We start from the raw sequence: 25019 nt of genomic DNA, 5'->3' as shown, positions 1-25019 counted from the left end.
TTGGTAGTTGTTATTATGGAAGTTTTTTTATCCTGCAAGAACTAATGTGCTTTCTTTGAGCTCTGCTCTTCTCTCTAGAACCTAAAAAGTTCCAGATTTGCCTCTGCTATAGGATCAGTATTTTGGTACATTGGGAACTTATTCATTCTCATTCTCTTTAACAGCTCTCTGTTCAAAATCAGAAATTTGAGACAAATGAGGATGGAATCCCAAAGGTGGATCAGTTTCATTTGGTATGTTACCTTTTTGTCATTTACTGGTTGGAAACCTGTGATACAGGTGTGTAACAGTAATATAAACTTAAATATTTGACTGAAGATGTCCTCTTATTTTTGTAAGAATACAAAATAGCATTCACAGTAAAGAAGTATTGAAAAAATTTAAGTGCAGAACTTACACTATTGCCAGAAAACTACTGCTAGAGAGTACTACTGGATTGTATGTTTGTCACACAAATTGTATGTGTAATCTGTGTAATAATTAAGGAAAAACAGTCTTTGCTATATCTTCAAAGATCACATTATATTAAAATTAGTGTTTTTACTACTTTTTATAAGTACCTGGTTGTATCTTTTCTTTGTCGTACATCTGTGTCATTCATACTGCTTTGATATATATATATAGATAGATAGATAGATAGATATAGATATACAAACAACCTATTTTGAGTATCTTCTATATCAGGAATTGAACTAGGTGCTGCTTTATAGGATTACAGCATTGAAGGAGTTAATAATTTAGAAATGTGAACAAGTAAACAACCAATATTTATATATAGAATATTAAGAAAGTACTCTGGAGGGAGCTGATCTTTAATTTGGCAGAAAAAAGGGGAGGGAAGAGGCTGTTCAAAAATGCCACCAAATAGTTATTTGAGGTGAATCTTCAACGTTGATCTTTTGAAATGGAATAGTCCCCAGTGTGACTAGATATTAAGGAGTTAAATATGGCAGCAACATGTCTATAAAAGTATAATGATACTGAGCTGCATGAGCTGCTTGTATATTTTGGAGATTAATCCTTAGTCAGTTGCTTCATTTGCAGATATTTTCTCCCATTCTGAGGATTGTCTTTTCATCTTGTTTATGGTTTCCTTTGCTGTGCAAAAGCTTTTAAGTTTCATTAGGTCCCATTTGTTTATTTTTGTTTTTATTTCCATTTCTCTAGGAGGTGGGTCAAAAAAGATCTTGCTGTGATTTATGTCATAGAATGTTCTTCCTGTGTTTTCCTCTAAGAGTTTTATAGTGTCCGGTCTTACATTTAGGTCTTTAATCCATTTTGAGTTTATTTTTTGTGTATGGTGTTACGGAGTGTTTTAATTTCATCCTTTTACATGTAGCTGTCCAGTTTTCCCGGCACCACTTACTGAAGAGTCTGTCTTTTCTCCATTGTATACCCTTGCCTCCTTTATCAAAGATAAGGTGACCATATGTGCATGGGTTTATCTTTGGGCTTTCTATCCTGTTCCATTGATCTATATTTTCTGTTTTTGTGCCATATTGTCTTGATTACTATAGCTTTGTAGTGTAGTCTGAAGTCAGGGAGCCTGATTCTTCCAGCTCCATTTTTCTTTCTCAAGATTGCTTTGGCTATTCAGTGTCTTTTGTGTTTCCAAAGGATTAATCTTCAAAATATACATGCAGCTCAATATCAATAAAACAAGCAACCCAATCCAAAAATGGGCAGAAGACTTAAATAGATGTTTCTCCAAAGAAGATATGCAGATTGCCAACAAACACATGAAAGGATGCTCAACTTTACTAATCATTAGAGAAATGCAAATCAAAACTACAATGAGGTATCACCTCACACCGGTCAGAATGGCCATCATCAAAAAAATCTACAAACAATAAATGCTGGAGAGGGTGTGGAGAAAAGGGAACCCTCTTGCATTGTTGGTGGGAATATAAATTGATATAGCCTCTTCGGAGAACTGTATGGAGGTTCCTTATAAAACTAAAAATAGAACTACCATATGACCCAGCAATCTCACTATTGGACATATACCCTGAAAAAACCATAATTCAAGAAGAGTCATGTCCCACAATGTTCATTGCAGCACTATTTACAATAGCCAGGACATGGAAGCAACCTAAGTGTCTATCGACAGATGAATAGACAAAGAAGATGTGGCACATATATACAATGGAATATTACTCAACCATAAAAAGAAATGAAATTGAGTTATTTGTACTGAGGTGGATGGACATAGAGTCTGTTATACAGAGTGAAGTAAGTCAGAAAGAGAAAAACAAATACCATATGCTAACACATATATATGGAATCTAAAAAAATAAAATGGTTCTGATGAACCTGGGGGAAGGGCAGGAATAAACACAGATGTAGAGAATGGACTTGAGGACTGGGGGAGCGGGAAGGGCAAGCTGGGACAAAGTGAGAGAGTAGCACTGACATATATACACTACCAAATGTAAAATAGATAGCTAGTGGGAAGCACCTGCATAGCCCAGGGAGATCAGCTCAGTGCTTTGTGACCACCTAGAGGGGTGGGTTAGGGAGGTTGGGAGGAGATGCAAGAGGAAAGGGATATGGGGGCATATGTATATGTATAGCTGATTCACTTTGTTATACAGCAGAAACTAACACAATATTGTAAAGCAATATACTCCAATAAAGATGTTAAAAAAGTCATAATGATCAGGCTGTAAAAGTTCTCTTGCCATTTTTTTAAGAGACTATTTTATGTTACAACTGCTTTTATGGCTTTATTTTCTTAAGAGCAGTTTTAGATTCACAGCAAAAATGAGAAGGTAGAGATTTCCCATAGGTTTCCTTCCTCCACATATGCAGTTTATCCATTATCAACATCCCCTACCAGAGTTATACATTTGTTGCAACTGATACCTACATTGATACATCATTATTTCCTAAAGTCCATAGCTTAAATTAGGGTTCACTCTTGGTGTTGTACATTCTTACAGGTTTGAACACATGTATGATGCCATGTATCTACCATTATAATATCATACAGAGTATTTTCATTACCCTAAAAATCCTCTGTGCTCTACCTTTTCATCTCTACTTTCTCCAAACACCTGGAGACTGATCTTTTTCCTGTCTTCATAATTTTGCCTTTTCCAGAATGTCATATAGTTGGAATCATACAGTATGTAGCCTCTTCATATTGGCTTTTTCCACTTAATCATATGCACTTAAGTTTCCTCTATGTCTTTTCGTGGCTTGATAGCTCATTTCTTTTTAGCCTTGATCCATTGTCTGAATGTTCCACTATTTATCTCTTCACCTACTGAAGGACAACTTGGTTGTTTCCAGGTTTTGACAATTATGAATAAAGCTTCAATAAACATCCATGTGCAGGTTTTTGTGTGGACATAAGTTTTTTATTTCCTTGGGTGAGTACCAAGGAGTGCAGCTGCTGGATTGTATGGTAATAATATATTTAAATAGTTTAGTTTTTAAAGAAATTGACAAACTGTCTTCTAAGCTGTACTGTTTTTGATTGCCACTAGCAATGAGTAACCGCTCCTGTTGCTCCACAGCCTTACTAGCATTCGGTCAGTGTTTTGAATTGTGGCCATTCTTATAGATGTGTACTAGTATCTCATTGTTTGAATTTACTTTTCCCTGGTGCCACGTGATGTGGAGCATCTTTTCATATGCTTATTTGCCACCTGTATATCTTCTTTGGTGAGGTATTTGGCAAGGTCTTTGGCACATTTTTTAATCATGTTTTCTTATTGTTGAGTTTTAAGAGTTCTCTGTATATTTTGAATAACAGTCTTTTATCAGATACGTCTTTTGCAGATATTTTCTCACAATCTGTGGTTGTCTTCTAATTTTCTTGAATGTGTCTTTTGCAGAACAAATTTTTAATTTTAATGCAGTCCAGTTTATTCTTTCCTTTCATGGATTGTGCTTTTGGTATTGTATTTTGAAAATCTTTGCCAAACCCAGCTTCATCTATATTTTCTCCTATGTTTTCTAGGAGTTTTATAGTTTTGCATTTGACATTTAGGTCTGTGATCCTTTTTGAGTTATTTATTGTGACAGGTATAAGATCTGTGTCTAGATTCATTTTTTTGCATGTGGATGTCCAGTTGTTCCAGTACCATTTGTTGAAAAGACTATCTTCTTCATTGTATTGCCTTTTCTCCTTTGTCAAAGATCAGTCTATATTTATGTGGGTCTGTTTTGTTCCACTGATCTATTTGCTTATTCTTTTACTAATACCACATAGTCTTGACTACTCTAGCTTTACAGTGAGTTTTGAAGTTGGATAGTAACAGTCCTTTAACTTTATTCTTTTCCTTTAATTTTGTATTGGCTATTATGGGGCTTTTGCCTCTCAGTGTGAACATTAGAATCATTTTGTTGATATCCACAAAATGACTTGCTGGGATTTTGATTGAGATTGCATTGAATCTATAGATGAAGTTGGGAAGAATTGATATGTTGACAATGTTGTGTTTTTTTCCATGAGCATGGAATATCCATTTATTTAGTTCTTTAATGTCTTTCATCGGAGTTTTATAATTTTTTTCTCAAATAGATCCTGTACGTATTTTGTTAGATTTCTACTCAAGTATTTAATATTGGAGGGTATAAATACAAATGGTATTGTGTTTTAAAATTCAAATTCTACTTGTTCATTGCTGGTATATAGGAAGATGATTGAATTTTGTATATTAACCTTATGCCTACAAATTTTCTATAGTCACTCAACTAGTTCTAGGAGTTTTTTATTGGATGCTTTCATATTTTCTACATAGACAGTCATGTCATCTATGAACGAAGACAGTTTTATTTCTTCCTTCCAGCTGACATGACCTCATATTCTTTTGGTAGTTTGAACTGCAATGAAGGAACACACATAGTTTTGTTTAACTCTGTATGGTCTCTTATTTGACCAAAAAGTTTTTGTTTTGTAGTACCTACTATTATCCCATGAAATTAATTTTTTAAATAAATTTATCTATTTTTTTTTTTACTTTATTTTTGGCTGCATTGGGTCTTCATTGCTGCACGCGGGCTTTCTCTAGTTGCGGTGAGCAGGGGCTACTCTTCATTGCAGTGCACAGGCTCTAGGCGCGCCGGCTTCAGTAGTTGTGGCTCACAGACTCTAGAGTGCAAGCTCAGTAGTTGTGGCACACGGGCTTAGTTGCTCTGTGGCATGTGGGATCTTTCTGGATCAGTACTCGAATCCGTGGCCCCTGCCCTGGCAGGAGGATTCTTAACCACTGCGCCACCAGGGAAGCCCATGAAATTAATTTTTAAACACACATTAAGAATGATTATTAAGGAGTTTTGCCCCACTTCTTGGGCAGTAGTAAAAAACATTGGAGACAACTTTTGGGAGATTATGAAACTATTCATTACACCTACCGGCCATCTCTATAGAATGGAATAACGAAGAAGGTTGATAATGTTTTACATTTTTGAAAAATGTATGATACAGAGTTTTTGCCATTAAAAAACTAGCAGTTACAGGTTACAGCTTCACCCAAAGCGAACACTTGAAACTCATGTTCTTTCAGGTTTGATAGAAAAATTACCGTGTAACAAATTATCCAGAAATTTAGTGATTTAACACACATTTATTGTCTTAAAAGTTTGTGAGCCAGCAGTGCAGCTTATTTGGATCCTCTACTTCATGTCCTTTCACAGGCTGCAGTCAAGTTGTTGGGTGGGCTATAGTCATCTTAAAGGTCGACTGAGGAAGGATCTGTTTCCAGGCTCACATAGTTGTTGGCAGAATTAGTTTCTCTCTAGTTGTTGACCAGAGCTTGCCGTATTTCCATCATGGCAACTTTTCTCATCAAAGTGCATAAGCAGAGAAAGCAGTAGAAAAGAGTGTGTTAGTTAGACGTAAGTCACAGTTTTTCATAACCAGCTCATGGATGTGATATCCATCACTTTTCCTCTTTGTTAGAGCCATTTCACTAGGTCAAGCCCATACTCAAAGGGATGGGATAATGTAACAAAATGAATACTGGGAAGTAGGGCTGACTGGAGGACATCTTAGAGGTCTGCCTACGACAGGTTGTAATCTGTCAGCCATGTGCTAGACACTCTGCTAGCTGTATGTGTAAGGAAGATGAATAAACACAAGAAGTCTCTCTTTAATGTGGGTAGCTATGTGTGGACATTAAATTAGAAGAATACTTGGCATGTGCAGTATTTGCTTCTATCTGAGGCAGCCATTAGTGCTGGGAATGGTGTTGTCTTTACCCACATTTTGTGATCCCGCATAGTTATCAAACAAATGAGGGAGCTCTTGTCTGGACTTTGCAGGGCCCATGTCACAAATGGAGAGAAATCATGGAATTATGCAATGAAAGAGGTATGAGAGGATAATTAATTCACTTGTCCCCAGCCTCCTGGGAGAATTTCTTCAATAATATCCCTAACAGATGGCCTTCATTCTCTGCTTAAATACCTTTAAGTTTGGAGCAACCCATTTCACTATTGTACAACTCTTATATTTATTATAAGGTTAGTTCCTTCAAATAGTTGTTCCTTCACATAACGTGTATGATGCAAAATTCAAGAGTTACAAGAGGAAGCACATGCTGTTAGAAATCTCTCTATTTGTATTCCATCAGCTATCCAAGTCCCTTCCCTAGAAACACTTGTTATTGCTAGTTTCTTGTGAATCTTTCTATAAAAGTCTGTGTATGTATCCTTTTAAAAATAGATAATTGTTTCATTAAGTTTTAAAAAAATTTATATTTGGTCTGTAAGCTCAATAAAGCAGGGACTTTGTGTTATGCATCATTGTATCCCCAGTGTCTGTAGCACTGCTTTACACATAGTAGGACCTTAATAAATATTTTTGAATGAATGAATCTTGCTTTATTATATTTTTTCTGGTTAAATGATCTTCATCTGCTGTTTCTTGGACCTGCCTTTTCCCTCCATTTCCCGTTTATATTTTTAATCCTTCTCAAATCAGTTTTTGTGTATGATATGAAGTTAAGGATCTAATTTTATCTTATTATATGTGGACAGATAGTTGACCCAGCACCATTTATTCAATAATCGGTCATTCCCCATTGATTAATAATGCCAGTCTATGCTGTATCAAATTTCCATGTATTCATGAACCTATTTTGGGCCTATTCTGTTCTTTGACTATTGATCCCTGTGCTGGCACTACACTATTTTAAATGCTGTATCTTTGTAGAGGGCTTTGGCTTTCCTTCCTCACATTTTTCTTTAACATTGCCTTGGCTATTCTTGTCACTTTATTTTTCCATATGAATTTTGGCACCAACTTGTTAATAACTCTTCCGAAAAACACTGTTGAGACTTTGAAAGTATATTGAATTTATAGGTTAATTTGAAGGAGAATTGCTATCTTAATGATACACTATTTTTGTGATTGGGAAAATAATAGCTCTCCATTTGTTTAGGACATTATTATTTTACTTGTATTGATTGTAAGATAGATTTTATTATTATTACTAATATTTTTTGTTCTAACTAATTACATAAGTAGTTTTAATTATATTCAAAGGTACATATATCATGTAGCAAAAATTGATTCTTTTTTTCATTTCTTAAAATTGGGGTATAATTAACATATAACATTATATTAGCTTTAAGCATTCAACATAATGGTTCAATATTTATATACATTGTGAAAATGCTTACCACGGTAAGTCTAGTTAACATCTATGACCATAACAGTTACAAATTTTTGTGTGTGTGTGTGATGAGAACTTTTAAGATCTACTCTTCTAGGAACTTTCAAATATAAATACAATATTATTATTAAAGAAACATTTATTTATTTGTTTATTTATTTTGGCTGCATTGGGTCTTTGTTGCTGTGCTCTGGCTTTCTTTAGTTGCGACTAGCAGGGGCTACTCTTCATTGCGGTGCGTGCGCTTCTCATTGCAGTGGCTTCTCCTGTTGCGGAGCATGGGCTCTAGGCGTGCGGGCTTCAGTAGTTGTGGCTTGCGGGCTCTAGGAGCACAGGCTCAGTAGTTGTGGCACATGGGCTTAGTTGCTTCGCAGCATATGGGATCTTCCTGGACCAGGTCTCGAACCCGTGTCCCCTGCATTGGTGGATTCTTAACCACAGCGCCACCAGGGAAGTCCCAGTATTACTATTTTTAAAACAATTTATTATCTCTGAAGTTAGGCTATTTCTCATAATCGAAGTCTTTTTATCATGGTTCATAGTTTTATTGGGAATATTTTAATTCCTTAGTGTTTTAATGTCCCTTATGTTAAATGAAATATGGCATGTCTTTCAGTGAAGTTTTATAATCATTTTAAAATAGCTTTATTGAGAAATAACTTAAACACCTTACAGTTCACACATTTAAAGTTTACAACTCAGTGATTTTTAGTATATTCAAAGATGCATGCAAACTATCACCACAGTCAGTTTTAGAGCATTTCATTACCTCAAAAAGAAATTCCATATTCCTTAGTTATGGACACTCTGTGTCACTATCCAGCCACACCAGTCCTAAATGACCACTAATGTACTATTTGTCTTTCTAGATTTTTTCTATTCTGGACATACATATGAATGGAATCATATGATACGTAAACTTTTATGATTGGCTTCGTTAATTTAGCATACTGTTTTCAAGGTTTATCCAAGTTTTAATGTGTATCAGTACTTACTCCTTTTAATGGCTGAATAATATTCCATTGTGTGGATTTACCACATTTTATTTATCCTTTTGTCTGTTAATAGACATCTGGGTTGTTTCTACCTTTTGGCTATTACGAATAATGCTGCTGTAAACATTGGTATACAGGTTTCTCTGTGGACATATGTTTTCATTTCTCTTGGGTATGTACCTCAGAGTGGAATTTCTGGGTCAAGCTGTAACTCTGTGTTTAGTTGTTTGAGGAACTGCCAGACTGTTTCCCAAAGTGGCTGCAACCATTTCAAATTTCCATCAGCAGTGTATCAGGCAAGGTTCCAAGTTTTCATCCTCCCCAACACTTGTTTTTTACCTGACTTTTTGCTTCTAGCCATCTTAGTAGGTGTGAAGTAGCATCTTGTTGTAGTTTCAGTTTGCATTTCCCTGATGATTAACGATGTTGAGCATCTTTTCATTTCCTTATTGGCTGTTTGTGTGTATATATATATATATATATATATATATATATATATATTTTCTTGGTGAAATGTCTATTCAGAACCTTTGATCATTTTTAAATTGGGTTATCTTTATATTAATGAGTTGTAAGAGTTATATTCTAGATACAAGTCCTTTATTAGATATATGATTTGCAGATATTTTCTCCCATTCTGTGGGTTGCATTTTCACTTTATTTTTTTTATTGAGGTATATTTGATATACAGTATTATGAGTTTTCAGGTGTACAACATAGTGATTCACAATTTTAAAGGTTATGTTCCATGTATAGCTATTATAAAATGTTGGCCATATTTCCTGTGTTGTACAATATACCTTGTAGTTTATGTATTTTATACATAGTAGTTTGTAACTCTGAGTTCCCTACCAATATCTTGCCCCTCCCCCCTCCCCTCTCCAATAAACTGGTAACTACTAGTTTATTCTCTATATGTGTGATGCTGTTTCTTTTTTCTTATATTCACTAATTTGTTTTATTTTTTTAGATTCCGCATATAAGTGATATCATACAGTATTTGTCTTTCTCTGTCTGACTTGTTACACTTGGCATAATACCCTCCAAGTCCATCCATGTTATTGCAAATGGCAAAATTTCATTATTTTTTATGGCTGAGTAATATTCCATTGAATATATATGCCACATCTTCTTTATCCATTCATATGTTAGTGGGCGCTTATGTTGCTTCCATATATTGGCAATTGTAAATAATGCTGCTACGAACATTGGGGTGCATGTATCTTTTTGAATTGTTTTCATTTTTTTGTATATATACACAGGAATGGAATTGCTAGATCATATGGTAGTTCTATTTTTAGTTTTCCGAGGAACCTCCATACTGTTTTGCACAGTGGCTGTGCCAATTTACACTCCCACCAACAGTGTAGGGGGGTTCCCTTTTCTCTACACCCTCTCCAGCATTTGTTATTTGTGCTCTTTTTGATGATGGCCATTCTGATGGGTGTGAGGTGATGTCTCGTTTTCATTTGCATTACTCTGATGATTAGTGATGTTGAGCAGCTTTTCATGGGCCTCTTGGACATCTGTATGTCTTCTCTGGAAAAATGTCTTTTCAGGTCTTCTGCCCATTTTTAAAATGGGTTTGTTTTTTTGATGTTGAGATGTATGAGCTGTTTGTTTATTTTGGATGTTAATCCCTTATCTGTCATATCATTTGTAAATATTTTCTCTCATTAAGTAGGTTGTCTTTTTATTTTGTCAATGATTTCCTCTGCTGTGCAAAAGCTTTTCAGTTTAATTAGGTCCTGTTTGCTTATTTTTGCTTTTATCTCCTTTGCTTTAGGAGATAGACCCAAAAAATATATTGCTGGGGTTTATGTCACAGAATGTTCTGCCTATGTTTTCCCCTAGGAGTTTAATGATTTCAGGTCTTACATTTAGGTCTTTAATCTATTTAGAATTTATTTTTGTATATGGTGTTAGAGAATGTTCTAATTTCATTCTTTTACATGTAGCTGACCAGTTTTCCAGCACCACTTATTGAAGAGACTGTCTTTTCTCCGTTGTATTTTTTTTTTTTGCCTCCTTTGTAGATTGATTGATCATATGTGCATGGGTTTATTTCTGGGCTCTCTATTCTGTTCCATTGACCTATGTCTTTGTTTTTTGTGCCATTACCATGCTGTTTTGATTACTGAGGCTTTGTAGTATAGTCTGAAGTCAGGGAGTGTGATACCTCCAGCTTTGTTCTTTTTTCACAAGATTGCTTTGGCAATTTGGGTTATTCTCTGGTTCCACATAAATTTTAGGATTATTTGTTATATTTCTGTGAAATACGTCATAGGTGTTTTGATAGGGATTACATTTAATCTCTAGATTGCTTTAGGTAGTATGGTCATTTTAACAATATTAATTCTCACAGTCCAAAAACATAGTATGTCTTTCCACTTCTTTGTATTATTTTCAGATTCCTTCATCAGAGTTTTATAGTTTTCAGAGTATAGGTCTTTCACTTCCTTGGTTAAGGTTATTTCAAGGTATTTCATTCTTTTTGATGTGGTTTTCTTTATTTATTTTTAAAAGATTTATTATTTATTTATTTATTTTATTATTTTTGGCTGCATCAGGTCTTAGTTGCAGCACGTGGGATCTTTGTTGAGGCATGCGAGATCTTTTGTTGTGACATGCTGCCTTCTCTCTTGTTGTGGTGCGCAGGTTCCAGAGTGCATGGGCTCTGTAGTTTGCGGCATGCAGGCTCTCTAGTTGAGGTGCACAAGCTCAGTAGTTGTGGTGCGTGGGCTTAGTTGCCCCGTGGCATGTGGGATCTTAGTTCCCTGACCCTCATCCCCTGCATTGTAAGGCGATTCTTTACTACTGGACCACCAGGGAAGTCCCTGATGTGATTTTAAATGGGATTGTTCTCTTGCTTTATCTTTCTTATACTTCGTTACTAGTGTGTAGGAAATAAACAGATTTCTATATATTAATCCTGCATTTTTCAACTTTAATGAATTACTTTATTAGTTCTAATAGTTTCTTGGTGGAGACTTTAGAGTTCTGTATATATAGTATTATGTCATTTGCAAATAGTGACAGTTTTATTTCTTCCCTTCCAATTTATGTCTTTTATTTCTTTTTCTTGTCTGATTACTATGGATAGGATTCCCAATACTATTGTAAATAGAAGTGGTGAGAGTGGTCATCCTTGTCTTGTTCCTGATTTTAGAAGGCTTTTAGCTTTTCACTGTTGAGTATGATGTTAGCTGTGGATTTGTCATAAATGGCATTTATTACATTGAGATATGCTCCCTCTGTACAAACTCTGATGAGAGTTTTTATCCTGAATGGATGTTGAATTTTTGTCAAATGCTTTATCTGTGTCTGAGATGATCATGTGATTTTTATCCTTCCTTTTGTTAATCTGGTGTATCATAATGATTGATTTGTAAATATTGAACCACCCTGCATACCTGGAATAAATCTGTCTTGATTACGGTATATGATCCTTTTTATATATTGTTGGATTTGGTTTGCTAGTATTTTATTGAGGATATTTGCATCTCTATTCATCAGAGATATTGGCCTGTAATTTTCTTTTTTCATAGAGTGTTTGTCTGGTTTTGGTATCAAGGCAGTGGTGGCCTTGTAGAATGAATTTGGGAGTGTTCCATCCTCTTCAAGTTTTTGGAATAGTTTGAGAAGGACAGTTATTACCTCTTCTTTGTATGTTTGGTGGAATTCACCTGTGAAGCTGTCTACTCCTGGATTTTTGTATATGGGGAGTTTTTTAAATTACAGTTTCACTCCTGGTGATTAGTCTGTTCGGATTATCTATTTCTTCCCAACTCAGTCTTCCTAGGTTTTATGTTTCTAGATATTTGTCCATTTCTTCTAGTTGTCCAATTTACTGGCATAAAACTGTTTGTAGTATTCTGTTGTTTTTGTGTCTCTATGGTATTGGTTGTTATTTCTCCTCTTTCACTTCTCATTTTGTTTACTTGGGGCCTCTCCCTTTTCTTCTTCATGTACCTGGCTTAAGGTTTGTCAGTTTTGTTTATCTTTTCAAAAAACCATCTCTTGGTTTCATTAATTAGTTTTAAATTTTATTTATTTCCTCTCTGATATTTATTATTTCCTTCCTCTACTGACTTTGAGCTTCATTTGTTCTTTTTCTAATTCCTTTAGATTGTAGGTTAGGTTGTTTGAGATTTTTCTTGTTACTTGAGATGGGTCTTCATTGCCATAAGTGTCACTCTTAGAACTGCTTTTGTTACGTCCCATAGATTTTGGAAAGTTTTGTTTCCATTTTCACTTCTCGAGTTATTCTTTGATTTCCTCTTTTATTCCTTGGTTTTTTAGTAGCATGTTGTTTAGTCTGCATATATTTGTACTTTTCCCATTTTTTTTTCTGTAATTTTTTTCTAGCTTCTTTTGTGATTGGAAGAAATGCTAGATATAATTTCTGTCCTCTTAAATTTGTTGAGACTTGTTTTGTGGCCTAGCATGTGATCTGTCCTGGAGAATGTTACATGTGCATTTGAAAAGCATGTATTTTGGTGATTTTGGATGGAATGTTCTGGAGATATTTAGTAAGTCTAACTGATATATTGTATCATGTAAGACCACTGTGGCCTTCTTGGTTTTCTGTTTGGATGATCTATCTGTCCATTGATGTAAGTGGGGTGTTAAAGTACCCTACTGTTACTGTATTGTTGTCAGTTTCTCCCGCCTTATATCTTTAGGTGCTCCTGTGTGGAGTGCATATATGTTAATGAGTGTAATATCCTCTTTTTGTATTTATCCCTTTATTATTATATAATGCCTTTCTTAGTCTTTTGTTACAGAGTTTGTTTTAAAGTCTATTTTGTCTGATATGAGAGTTACTACCACCAGTTTTTTGTTGTTTCCATTTGCACGAAATACCGTTTTTCCATCCACTTACTTTCAGTCTGTGTGCTTCTTTAGCTCTGAAGTGAGTTCTGTGTAAGCAGTATACAGATGGGCCTTAATTTTTATCCAATCAGCTACTCTGTGTCTTTTGATTGGAGCATTTAGTCCATTGACACTTCAAGTAATTATTGATAGGTATGTACTTATTGCCATTTTGTTACTTTTTTCTGGTTACTTTTGAAGTTCTTTTCTGTTTATTTCTTCTCTTTTTGTTTCTTCCCTTATGGTTTGATGATTTTCTTTAGTAGTTTGCTTCTGTTTCTTTCTTTCTAGTTTTTGTGTATCTGTTGAAGGTTTCTGATTTGTGGTTACCATGGTGTACATATATGCTGACCTATAACTATATCTACTTGTTTTAAACTGGTAGTTACTTAAGTTCAAACAGGTTCTAAAAGATCTATATTTTTATTTCCCTCCCCCACATTTTGTATGTTTTATGTCATATTTTACATCTTTGTGTTTATCCCTTAACTCTTAGTAGTTACAGTTGCTTTTAGAATTTTTTGTCTTTTAATCTTTTTACTAGCTTAAGTGGTTTATCCCCAGCCTTTACTATATATTTGCCTTTACTGATGGGATTTTTCCTATCCTGTAGATTCTTTCTTCTTGTTACAGCCTTTTCTTTTCCATTTAGAGAAAAATCTTTAAGCTATGAACTGTTAGCTTTTCTTATCTGAGAAGTTCCTTATCTCTCCCTCAATTCTAAATGATAATCTTGCTGGGTAGAGTATCCTAGGTTCAAGATTTTCCCCTTTCATTACTCTGAATATGCTATTGCACTCCCTTCTGGCCTGAAAAATTTCTGCAGAAAAATAAGCTGATAGTCTCATGTGGGTTCCCTCGTATGTGATGCTTTGTTTTTCTCTTGTTGCCTTTATAATTCTTTCTCTTTTGACATTTTGATACCTCTTGGTATGAGTCTGTTTGGGTTCATTTTGTTAAGGACCCTCTGTGTTTCCTGTACCTGTATATCTGTTTCCTTCTTCAGGTTTGAGAAGTGTTCAGCCATAATTTCATCAAATATATTTTCAACTCAACTCATTTCACTTTCTCTTTTTTTTCTGGGACTCCTATAATGCAAATGTTGGTATGCTTCATATTATCTCAAAGATCTCTTAAACTGTTTCATTCATTATTTCTTAAACTGTTCCATTCATTATTTAATTTTTCCATTCACTGCCTAGTGATTTTAGCATCATTTAGTGATGGTCCTCTAGATACTTCGTTTTGTTGAATACTGGTGATTTTCCAGTTCTGTTATTGCATCTGTGTTTATTAATTGAAATGTTTTGATAAACTTTGTCTCAACAATTATTGCGTTACCCTACATTTTAGTTCGTTCAGGGAAAGAAATTTTAAGAAAAATTAGTTGGTGTCTTGGCAACCTCTAAAAGGTATCAATCAAATTTTAAAATTTTGTTTTAATGGTATGATTATAGTCTTGTGGATTTAAACATATTTTAATGTGTCTCAATTTGTTGAAGTCATTTAAAAAAGTATTTTGCTCAAATTCTAATTTGTTGAGAACCCTATTCAAGATGGATCCTGTGACCTTTGTCGCAAATTGAATTGTCTTTTATAACTTGCTTTTTGCATAAGATGTCCCTTATTATCTTGTACATTCTTTGCCCAATGACTGGAATTAGCCATTTTCCCAAGGAAGCTGGTATCCTTTTAGCAGGAAATTTAGAGACAAAAATATGGGTTGCAAAGGTTGTTAATTGTTATTGGAAGTTCATTTTTGTTTTAGAAAAAGAAAAATGAATGCATATTTTGTATAGGTATTTCCAAATAAAATTCAAGATTATAGGCTTTTTACTTAATTTTAATTACAAATTCACTCTTTCCTTTTATACTAATATTCATTTTTATGATATTAACAATTACATAATTGCTTCATCTTGAAATAAATTTGATAGTTTGAAAATAACAGTGATATTATTAGAAACAGTAAGGTTATTGAGTACACTTTAACATTTCTTTGAAGGTCTTTCTTTAGGATGTATCTCACTAGATCCTTATCCCACTATGATTGTATAGCCAAAATACTTGTTTTAAAGTCAGTTAAAATAATTTTCTGTGTGATTATGTTACCTGATACATAGTTCATTTGTTTAATTTTGACATTTAGAGATTGCTTTTGTTTTTGTTCTTTAGCTGTGTTTTATAATTTTACAATATTTTATAATTTGCGAGAGGGATAACCTTAAGGTAGAAATTTTTTGTCTATAGTTACTTTTGGGAATTGAGAAAACTTTTTTCCTAGTAATCAGATAATTTTATTTTATACATTTAGATTTTTGATACATTTGTAATTATCCTGGTGTTTGGTGTGAGGAATAGATCTGATTTTATTTTTTTCCATTGGGTCCATTTGTCCCAGTACCTTTTATTAAAAAGTTATCCCCTTTTCCCATTAGAAATGTTGTATTTCTTATAATAAAATTTTATTTGTACAAGAGTGTATTTTTAGTTTTTCTGTTTTGTTCCATTGGTGTGTTTATTCGTATTCTTTTGCCATATTCCTTTAATTTACAGACTGTATGATATCTTTTAATACTTGGAAAGGCTAGTTTCTTCCTTCTTGATACTTTTTATCAGAACTTTCATGTCTGTTCTCACCATTCTTACAAAAGATCTATACAGTTAACTAATCTAGTTCTAAGAGGGAGAAACTGATTGTATGTTATTGGAATCAGGTAAAGCTTATAAATTAACTTAAAAATTGGCTCATTACTGATGAGATCCTTTTTGTCCAAGAACATGATATGATTTTCTACTTGTTCTAAATCTATTTTTGTGGCTTTCAAGAGTGTGTGCTAGTTTTTTTCATTTAGATTTTGTAATTTTTAGTCAGTTTATACTTACTAAAGGTATTATCTTTAAATATGTTTAAAAACATATTCTGTAGAATTCAGTATGGGCATTGGCATTCATTCAGTTAGCAAATGTATACTGAATACCTGCTATATCCCTGACACTGTGCTTGTTGTTGGGGATGAAGTGAGAAACTAAGGTTTCTGGTCTTATGCATCTTAGAGTCTAATGAGGACACTACCAATAAATAGGTGATTTTTATTCAGTGTGAAATGTGCTCTGATTGGATTCATCATAGGGAGCAAGAAAAAAAGCATACTTTGGGAGGTGGAACTAGTGGAAGAGGAACATTATAATGTTATTTACATGTGATAACACAAATAACATTCTTCGAAGTTGTGGTACATAATAAAATATGGCTTCTGTAATAATGATGATAATGTGTTAGGGGTGGTAGAAATGTTTCAAGAGGAGATCATTTCACAGATGAAACCAGAAGCAGTTGACAAAGTAAAGGTTAGGCTACCCTTCCAGACAGAGGAGCTTCAGTGTAAAATTTTCATAGTGTCAAATTCTGACTAGTGCCCTAAAAAAGAAGGAAAATATACAGTTTTTTAAAAAAAATTTCACTTGTTTTTGATCAATTTCAGTTGTTATTCTTTTCTTTTTCCTTTTATATTATTTCCCTGTAATTTGATTCCATTGTTTTAATACTGGATTAATCCCTTTCCAATAAAAGCCAGTTGAGTTTGGTAAAAATTTTTTAAAAACCTAAATAGGAAAAATTGATTTTAGCTCTGTATCATTGATTAAAAGTATTTTTGAATTGGATACTCCTTACTTATTACAAGTTTGTCCTTTCATTCATTTGGTTTGATTTTATTTTTGTTTTGTAACATCTTTTTTCTTACAGGACGATAATGTCAAATCCCTCCTCTGTAGCTTGATCTATTGTAGAAGTTCAATGACTGCTGAGCAAGTTTTCAATGCTGAATGTTTCTTGCTACCAAAGGGGAAATCAACTCCAAACTCAGAAAAAGATACTGAATACACCCCAAAAAAAGAGGAAGAATAATTAAAGGTGGAGAACTTGGATAAAGATAAGGAAAAGACAAGATATGGTGAAGCCAGCTTTGATTGATTAATATTCTTTTGTTGTTGCAGATGTTCCTTTTTAAAACTTTGTTTAGTTTGGTTAAATAAACAGAAAAAAATCTGGGAGTGTTCTGGAGCTAGTTGGGTGTGTCTTTGGTATTCCAGTTGTGAAAATAAAAGATGTTTGGTTATGCAAAAAAATTGTATACTTTGAAATTTCATTTAACTAGAGTTGTTAAGGGAGGATTTTCTGTCTGTAGTTACTTTTTGAAATTGTATAGTACAACTGTGTTACTTGTAATAGAAAAGGTTATTAGATTGTTGGACAGCTCCTACACAGATTTTCAGTATGTAGGCCAGCTCATTATGAAGGGTAATACTTTTAACAGATGATAGTTGGCATATGCTTTGTACCCAGTTTTGGGAATATAAAGATAAGTTAAACGTGGTCCTTACACTTAAAAAGCACATAAATCTATTGAGAAAGTTAGAGATCTAAACAGATCTTCATAATACAGTATAGAATATCTAATGATAGTTCTGGACAGAGCTTTTATGTGATTACACAGGAGGGATACTCATCTTATGGAAGAGGGGTGTCATGGAAAGCTTTCTGGAGGAGATACTACCTTAGTTAAATCATAAAGGATGGGTGGTGAAGGTGAAGGACGATCAAGAGTATCTTACTAGCAGAGAAAGCATGATGAAAGCACTGAAGGGAGAAACAGTTTGTGTGTTTAATAGGGAATAGTCATATAGGTAGATGAGGGCTTTATATGAAGCAATAAAATGCTCATACCTTATAATTTTATAGGAAATGTGGAGCCATTGAAGAATTTTAAACAGCTTTAGCTCCCTCAAAATCTGTCTTATACCTACTACCAGGTTAAGTGGTAGAGAGACTGATCAGAAGGATATTATGATAAAGTAGGTGAGCAGCAATGAAAATAAGATGTACAGAGGAGAAAGAAACAGTGATGAAACATACGGGTCCAATTTATGAAATAGTTAGGCAGTTCTGTCGGACTTGGTGATTGAAGCGTATGTAGACTAAAGTAATATGTTAGAGTCTCTAGATGCCTATTCAAAATCTAGTCTTTCTTTCTTCCTTAGTAGTACATAGCAGTTTTATTCAGGGTTGCAGTGTACTTGGTTAAAAGACTACATTTAGCATCTTCTCTATTAGTTGAAGCTTTTTGACTAAATTTTTGCAAATAAGACTCCTTAAAAGGAGCTGACTTAGCTTGGAGATGTGCCCTTTCACCCTTACCCCTTTCCTATTGCCTAGAAGTTAACATGGTGGTTAGAATTTGAGCAGTCTTCTTGGATCATGAGGTGACTTTGAGGAAACTCATGAAACTAAGATGATGGAGCAGCAAGTTAGAAGGAACTGATGTTCCTAATAATTCTGGAGCCTTTGTACTAGTCTCAAGATTTCATGTTATTTGTGAGAATAAACCCTTACATCAGAGTGTGATCCCTATATCAGCAGCCTCAGTATCACCTGGAGGCTTATTTGAAATGCAGATTCTCAGCTCCACTCCAGATTTTTTAAATGAGAATCTCTGGGGTTGGGTGGAGCCTGGCAATCTGTGTTTTAACAAGCACTATTAAGTCATTGTAATACATACGAAAGAGAACTGTTGCCACACGGTCAAGCTATTGTTCCATTTTGGGTTTCTTGTTTTATAGCAGAACTTAATTCTACCTGATTAAGTAATAAAGACACAGCAGTTAGGTTTAAAATAAACCTGGATAATTTAAAAGGGCAAAGAATAGATCACTTTACTTATACTCACTATTTTAAATAAAGAATTAGATTATCATTTTCCAAATGTGTTCTGCTGAATGAACACTAGTCCCTTGGGATGTTCATTACAAAAAGAATTCTGTGATTAGTTGTTTGGAAAATAATGAATGCTAAATTGGAGATTGATCATGCATATTAGAGGGTAAAGGTTCTAAAATGTTTTCCAGAAAGGAAACCTGTTTAGTTTTATTTAGCCAGCATATACCAAAATTGACAATGAGACCTCCGTTTTTTCACATAATACCTAGCAACTTCTCTCTTGTGAAACTAGAGTTTCAGATTTTGTGGCATACCAAGTTAGATAGTACTTATTTTTATTTCTTGTTTTAAAATGGCAAGTATTAACGTGTGGCGGAAAGAGACAAATTCATGTGTCTCTTCAATGCCACAGATGTTTCTTGAGATATGTGTATATATGTATAAGGGCAATACAGAGGCAAAAAAATGTGTTCACGGCCCTGTGGGCAGTCTGAGAATAATGCAGTATGTAATAAGCTACAAGAATGAAATGTATGTCTTCACAAAGAAGAGGAAGGGAAGAGTGGAATATGAGTTTGGAGGATAGCTGTTTGACTCATTTTAGAGGTGCAGTAGTATTCTGCTTACTTAGAACTGGAAAAAGGTATTCCATACAAAGGAAATTAAGAAAGCTCAAAGGGTAGATTTGGGAAAGGGCAAGAATTTGGCTAGAGTATAGGATATTCATGGGGTAGCTGAGAAAAAAAGCTTAAGGTATTTTGGGGGCAGATCATAGAGGGTCGTGAGTTGCTTATAAGAGATGGGACTCTATTATAAATGTATGAGCAGCTGAATCACACAGTCATGTTTATTTTAGAATAAAATAGCTAACTAGAGAGAATGATTTGGGAAATAATGGAAATAAAGAAAAGTCAAGGATGGCATATTTCATTAAAGTAATTGAGGCAAAGAAAACATCTTGTTTTAGATCAAAGTATTGAAAAGGAGAGAATTAAGAGTATAAACTGTTCCTCAAAAGAAATTTATGGGGACCCTCTGGTCCATTTCATAGATTTCATAGTATCAGTGCTAAGTCATTTCAGTGTATATTTAAATGTCAGTATTTGTTAAGTTTCCTTTTAGCATCTCTCTTTTAACTCAACAAATGACATGCTTTATCATTTCTTAGTTGTTAGTATAACCATATCTTCTGCCATCAAAACTACATGTGGAAGCAGTTCTGGAATGTAAGGACCTCTGAAGATCTACTCCTCCATAAAAGCAACAAGAACACTGGCAAAAATTGTCAAACGAAGCTAAGTTGCACATGAAAAGAATACAGACTTCACAGAATTAGTCCAGGAAAGTCACTAAGCAAACATCATCATCGTCATCAATAACAACTAGCAATAACAATCTCTGTGTTGGTGTGTGTGGGGAATATGATTTTCAAAGTTGGAGATTGCTGTTTAAAATGTCCAGTTTTGTGCAAAAAAAAAAGGTGAGGCATGAAACAGGAAAGTATGGTCTGTATGCAAGGAAAAAAAGCAACCAATAAAAACTGTCCTAGAGGAAGTTAGATGTCCGACTTTAAGTTCATAAAGACTTTATATCAACTATTAAAATATGTTCAAAGAACTACAGGAAATCATTTCTAAGAATTAAAGGAAAGTGTGAGAATAATGTTTAACCAAATAGAGAATGCCAATAGAGAGACAGAAATTATAAGAAAGAACCAAATATAAATTAGGGAGCTGAAAAGTACAACAACCGGAATAAAAAAATCATGAAAGGGGCTCAACAGAAGATTTGAGTTAACAAAAGAAAAGATCTGTGAACTTAAAGGTAGGTCAATTTAAGTCATCTAGACTGAGGAACAGAAAGAAAAAAGAATGAAGAAAAATGAAGAGACTAAAGAGGTCTATGAGACACCATCAAACATACCAACAGCATAATGGGGAGTCTTAGAAGGAGAGAAGAAAAAGGGCCAGAAAGAATATTGAAGAAATAATGGCTGAAAATTTTCCAAATTTGACAAAATCATAAATCTACATAAGCTCATCAAATTCCAAGTAGGATAAACTCAAAGAGACTCACAGCTAGATACATCATAATCAAACTACTGAAAGCTAAAACCAAGGACAGAATCTTGAAAGTAGCAAGAGAGAAATGATTTACTGACCACGAGGCATCCTCAATAAGAGCAACATCTGATTTTTCATCAGAAATAAATGGAGGCTAGAATTCAGTTGGATGATGTATTCAAAGCATTAAAAGAAAGAAAGCCTTGTCAAACAAGAATTGTATATCCAGCAAAAATGAAGGAGTTATTAAGATTTAGATTTATGATGTTAAACCATTCCTAGATAAACAGAATTTGTTACTAGAATATCTGCCCTACAAAAACAAAAAAGGGGTCTTTCAGGCTGAAATGAAAGCACACTAGATGGTAACTTCAGTTCACACACAAAAACAAAGAGCACTGGTTAAGGAAAATGCATGGGTAAATATAAAACACAGTATTAATGTATTTTTGTTTGTAACTCTTTTCTTCTATCTGATTTAAAAGAAAACTGCATAAAGCATTAATCATTAGACTGTGTTAATGACCTTATAATGTGGAAAGATGTAATTTTTCTGACAAAGGAGAGGGGAGAAAATGGAGGTATATTGGAGCAAAGTTTTTGTTTGCTATTGAAATTAAGTTGGTATTAATCCAAACTAGATTGATTTAAGTTAAGATTTTAATTGTAATAACTGGTGCAACCATTAAGAAAATCAGAAGTATGGTTCATTAAGAAAATCAGAAGTATGGTAGAGGAAACAACAAAGGAATGGTACACTAGAAATACCTAACAATAAAGAAGACAGTGGTGGAGATACAGAGAAAAAAGATACAAGACATACAGAAAACAAACAGCAAAATGAAAGCTGTAAATCTGCTATAGTAATTACATTAAGTACAAGTGTATTAAATTTTCCAGTCAAAAGATAGAAACTGGAAAAATATATTTTAAAATATGATCAAATTATATGCTGTCTATAAGAGATGCAGTTTTTTTTTTTTTTTGTGGTATGCGGGCCTCTCACTGTTGTGGCCTCTCCCGTTGCGGAGCACAGTCTCCGGATGTGCAGGCTCAGCAGCCACGGCTCACGGGCCCAGCCGCTCCGCGGCATGTGGGATCCTCCTGGACCGGGGCACGAACCCACATCCCCTGCATCGGCAGGCGGACTCTCAACCACTGCGCCACCAGGGAAGCCCTAGAGATGCAGTTTTAATGTCATAACCACAGAGTGGTGTTGACACCTTCAGATCAGCATGAGGGAGTGAGTGCCTTTGCATTCATATTGGCCAAGCTGACATCTAGATTGAGGGCACGTGCTGGAAACTCTGTTGCCTAGAGTATGGAATTCAGCCAGATGGCGTCATTCTTGGCAGTAAAAAGGATCAGTAGGAAAATGCTAAAATAGAGCATATGAATGCATCTTTTGTGAGACAAGAGCTGGGAATCATGTGCCCAGAGCGCTCTTCCCAACCTAGAACCAACTGTTAGAGATGGGATTCATACAGGGAAGTACCAGTCACTCTTTTACCCAGAGCAGCATGTTAGCAGAAAGGAGGGTAGTGGGAACAACTATGTCTGAGGTCACTATGGGGTCAGAGATTGTCTGCCTTTGACTAGAGAGCGTCAGAAAGCTGGCAGAACAGTTTCTGACTTTCTGAAGCTTTGGAGGAAGCATCGAATCAGGATTTACATCTCTCTTAATAGAGTGGCTCATGATAGAATGTAGCAGGAAGACTAAATTGAGTTATCTGTATATTCAGCCTTCAGTATCTTCACTGCTGTAGAGTCTTACAGCTCTAAGAGCACACAGACTGTAGCTGCATGGTGGACAATGAAGCCATCTGTGACATATGCCATCATATGCTTGGTGTATAATGCTACCTCTTCTGTTAGCGTTAATAGGCTGACGGGTCTTCTGTTACTGCTTGCTTCTGGTTTGAAGGGCCTTTGAATGGGTACCTAATTGAATTCCAGAACAAATTAGTACCTTATCTGAGAATATATTTCCCCATGACAACCCTTTCCCCCATCATGTCTGCTGACAGAACCTACCAGGAGCAGCTCTTCATTTCAGACATCACTACTGCTTGCTTTGAGTTCTCCAACCAGCTGGTTAAGTGTGATCCTCAACTTGGGAAGTACATGGCCTGCTACCTGCTATACAAAGGGGATGTTGTTCCCAAGGGTGTGAATGCAACAGTTGCAGCCATAAAGTCAAGGAGCTCTGTTCAGTTTATAGATTGGCTTCCAAATGGTTTCAAGGTGGCCATCAACAATCAGCCATCCGTGGTGATGCCAGGAGTTAACCTGGCTGAAGTCCAGAAGGCTATCTGCATGCTGAGCAACAGCACAGCAGTTGTGAAGGCCTTAACCCTACTAGACCACACGTTTGACCACATGTATGCCAAGAGGGCGTTTCTACATCGGTATATCAGAAGAGGTGTGGGAGTTCTCAGACACCAGGGGAGGATTTGGCAGCCTTAGAGAAGGATTGTAAGCAAGTGGGGTAAAGTTTCTGATGCAAATATGATTGGTTAAAAAAATGAATAAGCTAAAGTGTTATGCTTTCTTTTTAAGACATTATACAGTTAGTAGGTAGAGCTTCCTTGATTAGAAGAAAAAATAAATTAGGCAAGACCCTAAATTTCACACTATATCAGATGGCTCAATATTAACAATGAGCACATATTTCCTTGTCTATCAGTGATATTCAGCACTACTACCTGTGACCCTTCTAAGGTTTGGAGTCCTTTGAACTACTGGATCACTTTGTGTGTGTGTGTGTGTGTGTGTGTGAGAAGGAGAGAGAGAGAATGGAAACCTGGCTTTATCCTTTGCTTTTTAAACAGACTATGAAATCCTGTGCAACGTTTATACGTTTCCTTTCCTGTACATGAGGTAGAAAACTGCACATATAGTTTATTAATGTCATTTCCATATATATATAAAAAATATATACAGTATATATTACATTGATTAAAGAATTAGAATTTTTTTAAAAGACCCAATTTAGTTTCAAAGATACAAATAGATTAAGAGTAGAGACATGGAAAAGATATACCATGCAAACAGTACCCAAAAGAACTGTAGTGCCTACACTAATATCAGACAAAATAATCTTTGGCAAAAATTATTACTAAAGATAAAAAATATTTTGTAATGGAAAAAAGTCAATACATCACAAAGATGTGTGCATATATACATCTAACAACAGAGTCCTAAATATATAAAGCAAAACTTGACAGAATTGAAGAGAGAAATAGACAATTCAACAGTAACAATTGGAGATTTTGTTACCTCAGGTTTAATAGTGGATTGAATAACTAGGCAGAAGATAAACAAATGGAAGAAATGAACAGCACTGTAAATTAAAGGCCAACTTTAAAACACTGTACCCCAAAAGAGCAGAATGCATGTTCTTCTCAGGTGTACATGGAACAGTCTACAGGATGGACTATATATGAAATCATAAAACAAGTCTCAAAACAGTTTAAAAGGATGTAAATCATAAGTTTGTTTTCTAATCACAGTGGAAATCAGAAATCAATAACAAGGAAATTTAGAAAATTCACAACTGTATGGAAATTAAAAAGAAAAACCATTTCTAAATAACCAATGGATCAAAGAAAGAAATAGCATAAATTAGAAAATACTTCGAGGTGAAGGAAAATGAAAACACAATATACCAAATCTTACAGGATGTAGCTAAAGCAGAGCTTAGAAATCTATAGCTGTAAATGCTTATATTAATAAAGGA

General features: G+C 34.7%; 1 protein-coding gene and 1 pseudogene across 1 annotated transcript in view; both read left to right on the top strand.

Annotated features, from left to right (window-relative positions):
- STK31 (serine/threonine kinase 31) overlaps nt 1-17559 on the top strand; it is a 61809-nt gene extending 44250 nt beyond the window's left edge. Inside the window, exons 15-16 of the mRNA XM_033420551.2 lie at nt 165-233; nt 17247-17559. Coding sequence (XP_033276442.2) covers nt 165-233; nt 17247-17408 — 231 coding nt within the window. The 3' untranslated portion in view covers nt 17409-17559. The remainder of the gene's footprint in view (nt 1-164; nt 234-17246) is intronic.
- Nucleotides 17560-22616: 5057 nt separating this feature from the next.
- On the top strand, nt 22617-23772 carry LOC101271412 (tubulin alpha chain-like 3; annotated as a pseudogene).
- Nucleotides 23773-25019: the final 1247 nt, after the last annotated feature.

This window comes from Orcinus orca, chromosome 9, assembly GCF_937001465.1.
Source record: "Orcinus orca chromosome 9, mOrcOrc1.1, whole genome shotgun sequence".
In the NCBI taxonomy this organism is placed as follows: Eukaryota; Metazoa; Chordata; class Mammalia; order Artiodactyla; family Delphinidae; genus Orcinus; species Orcinus orca.
Note: the sequence above shows the minus strand (reverse complement) of the source record. Positions and strands in the feature narration are given on the sequence as shown.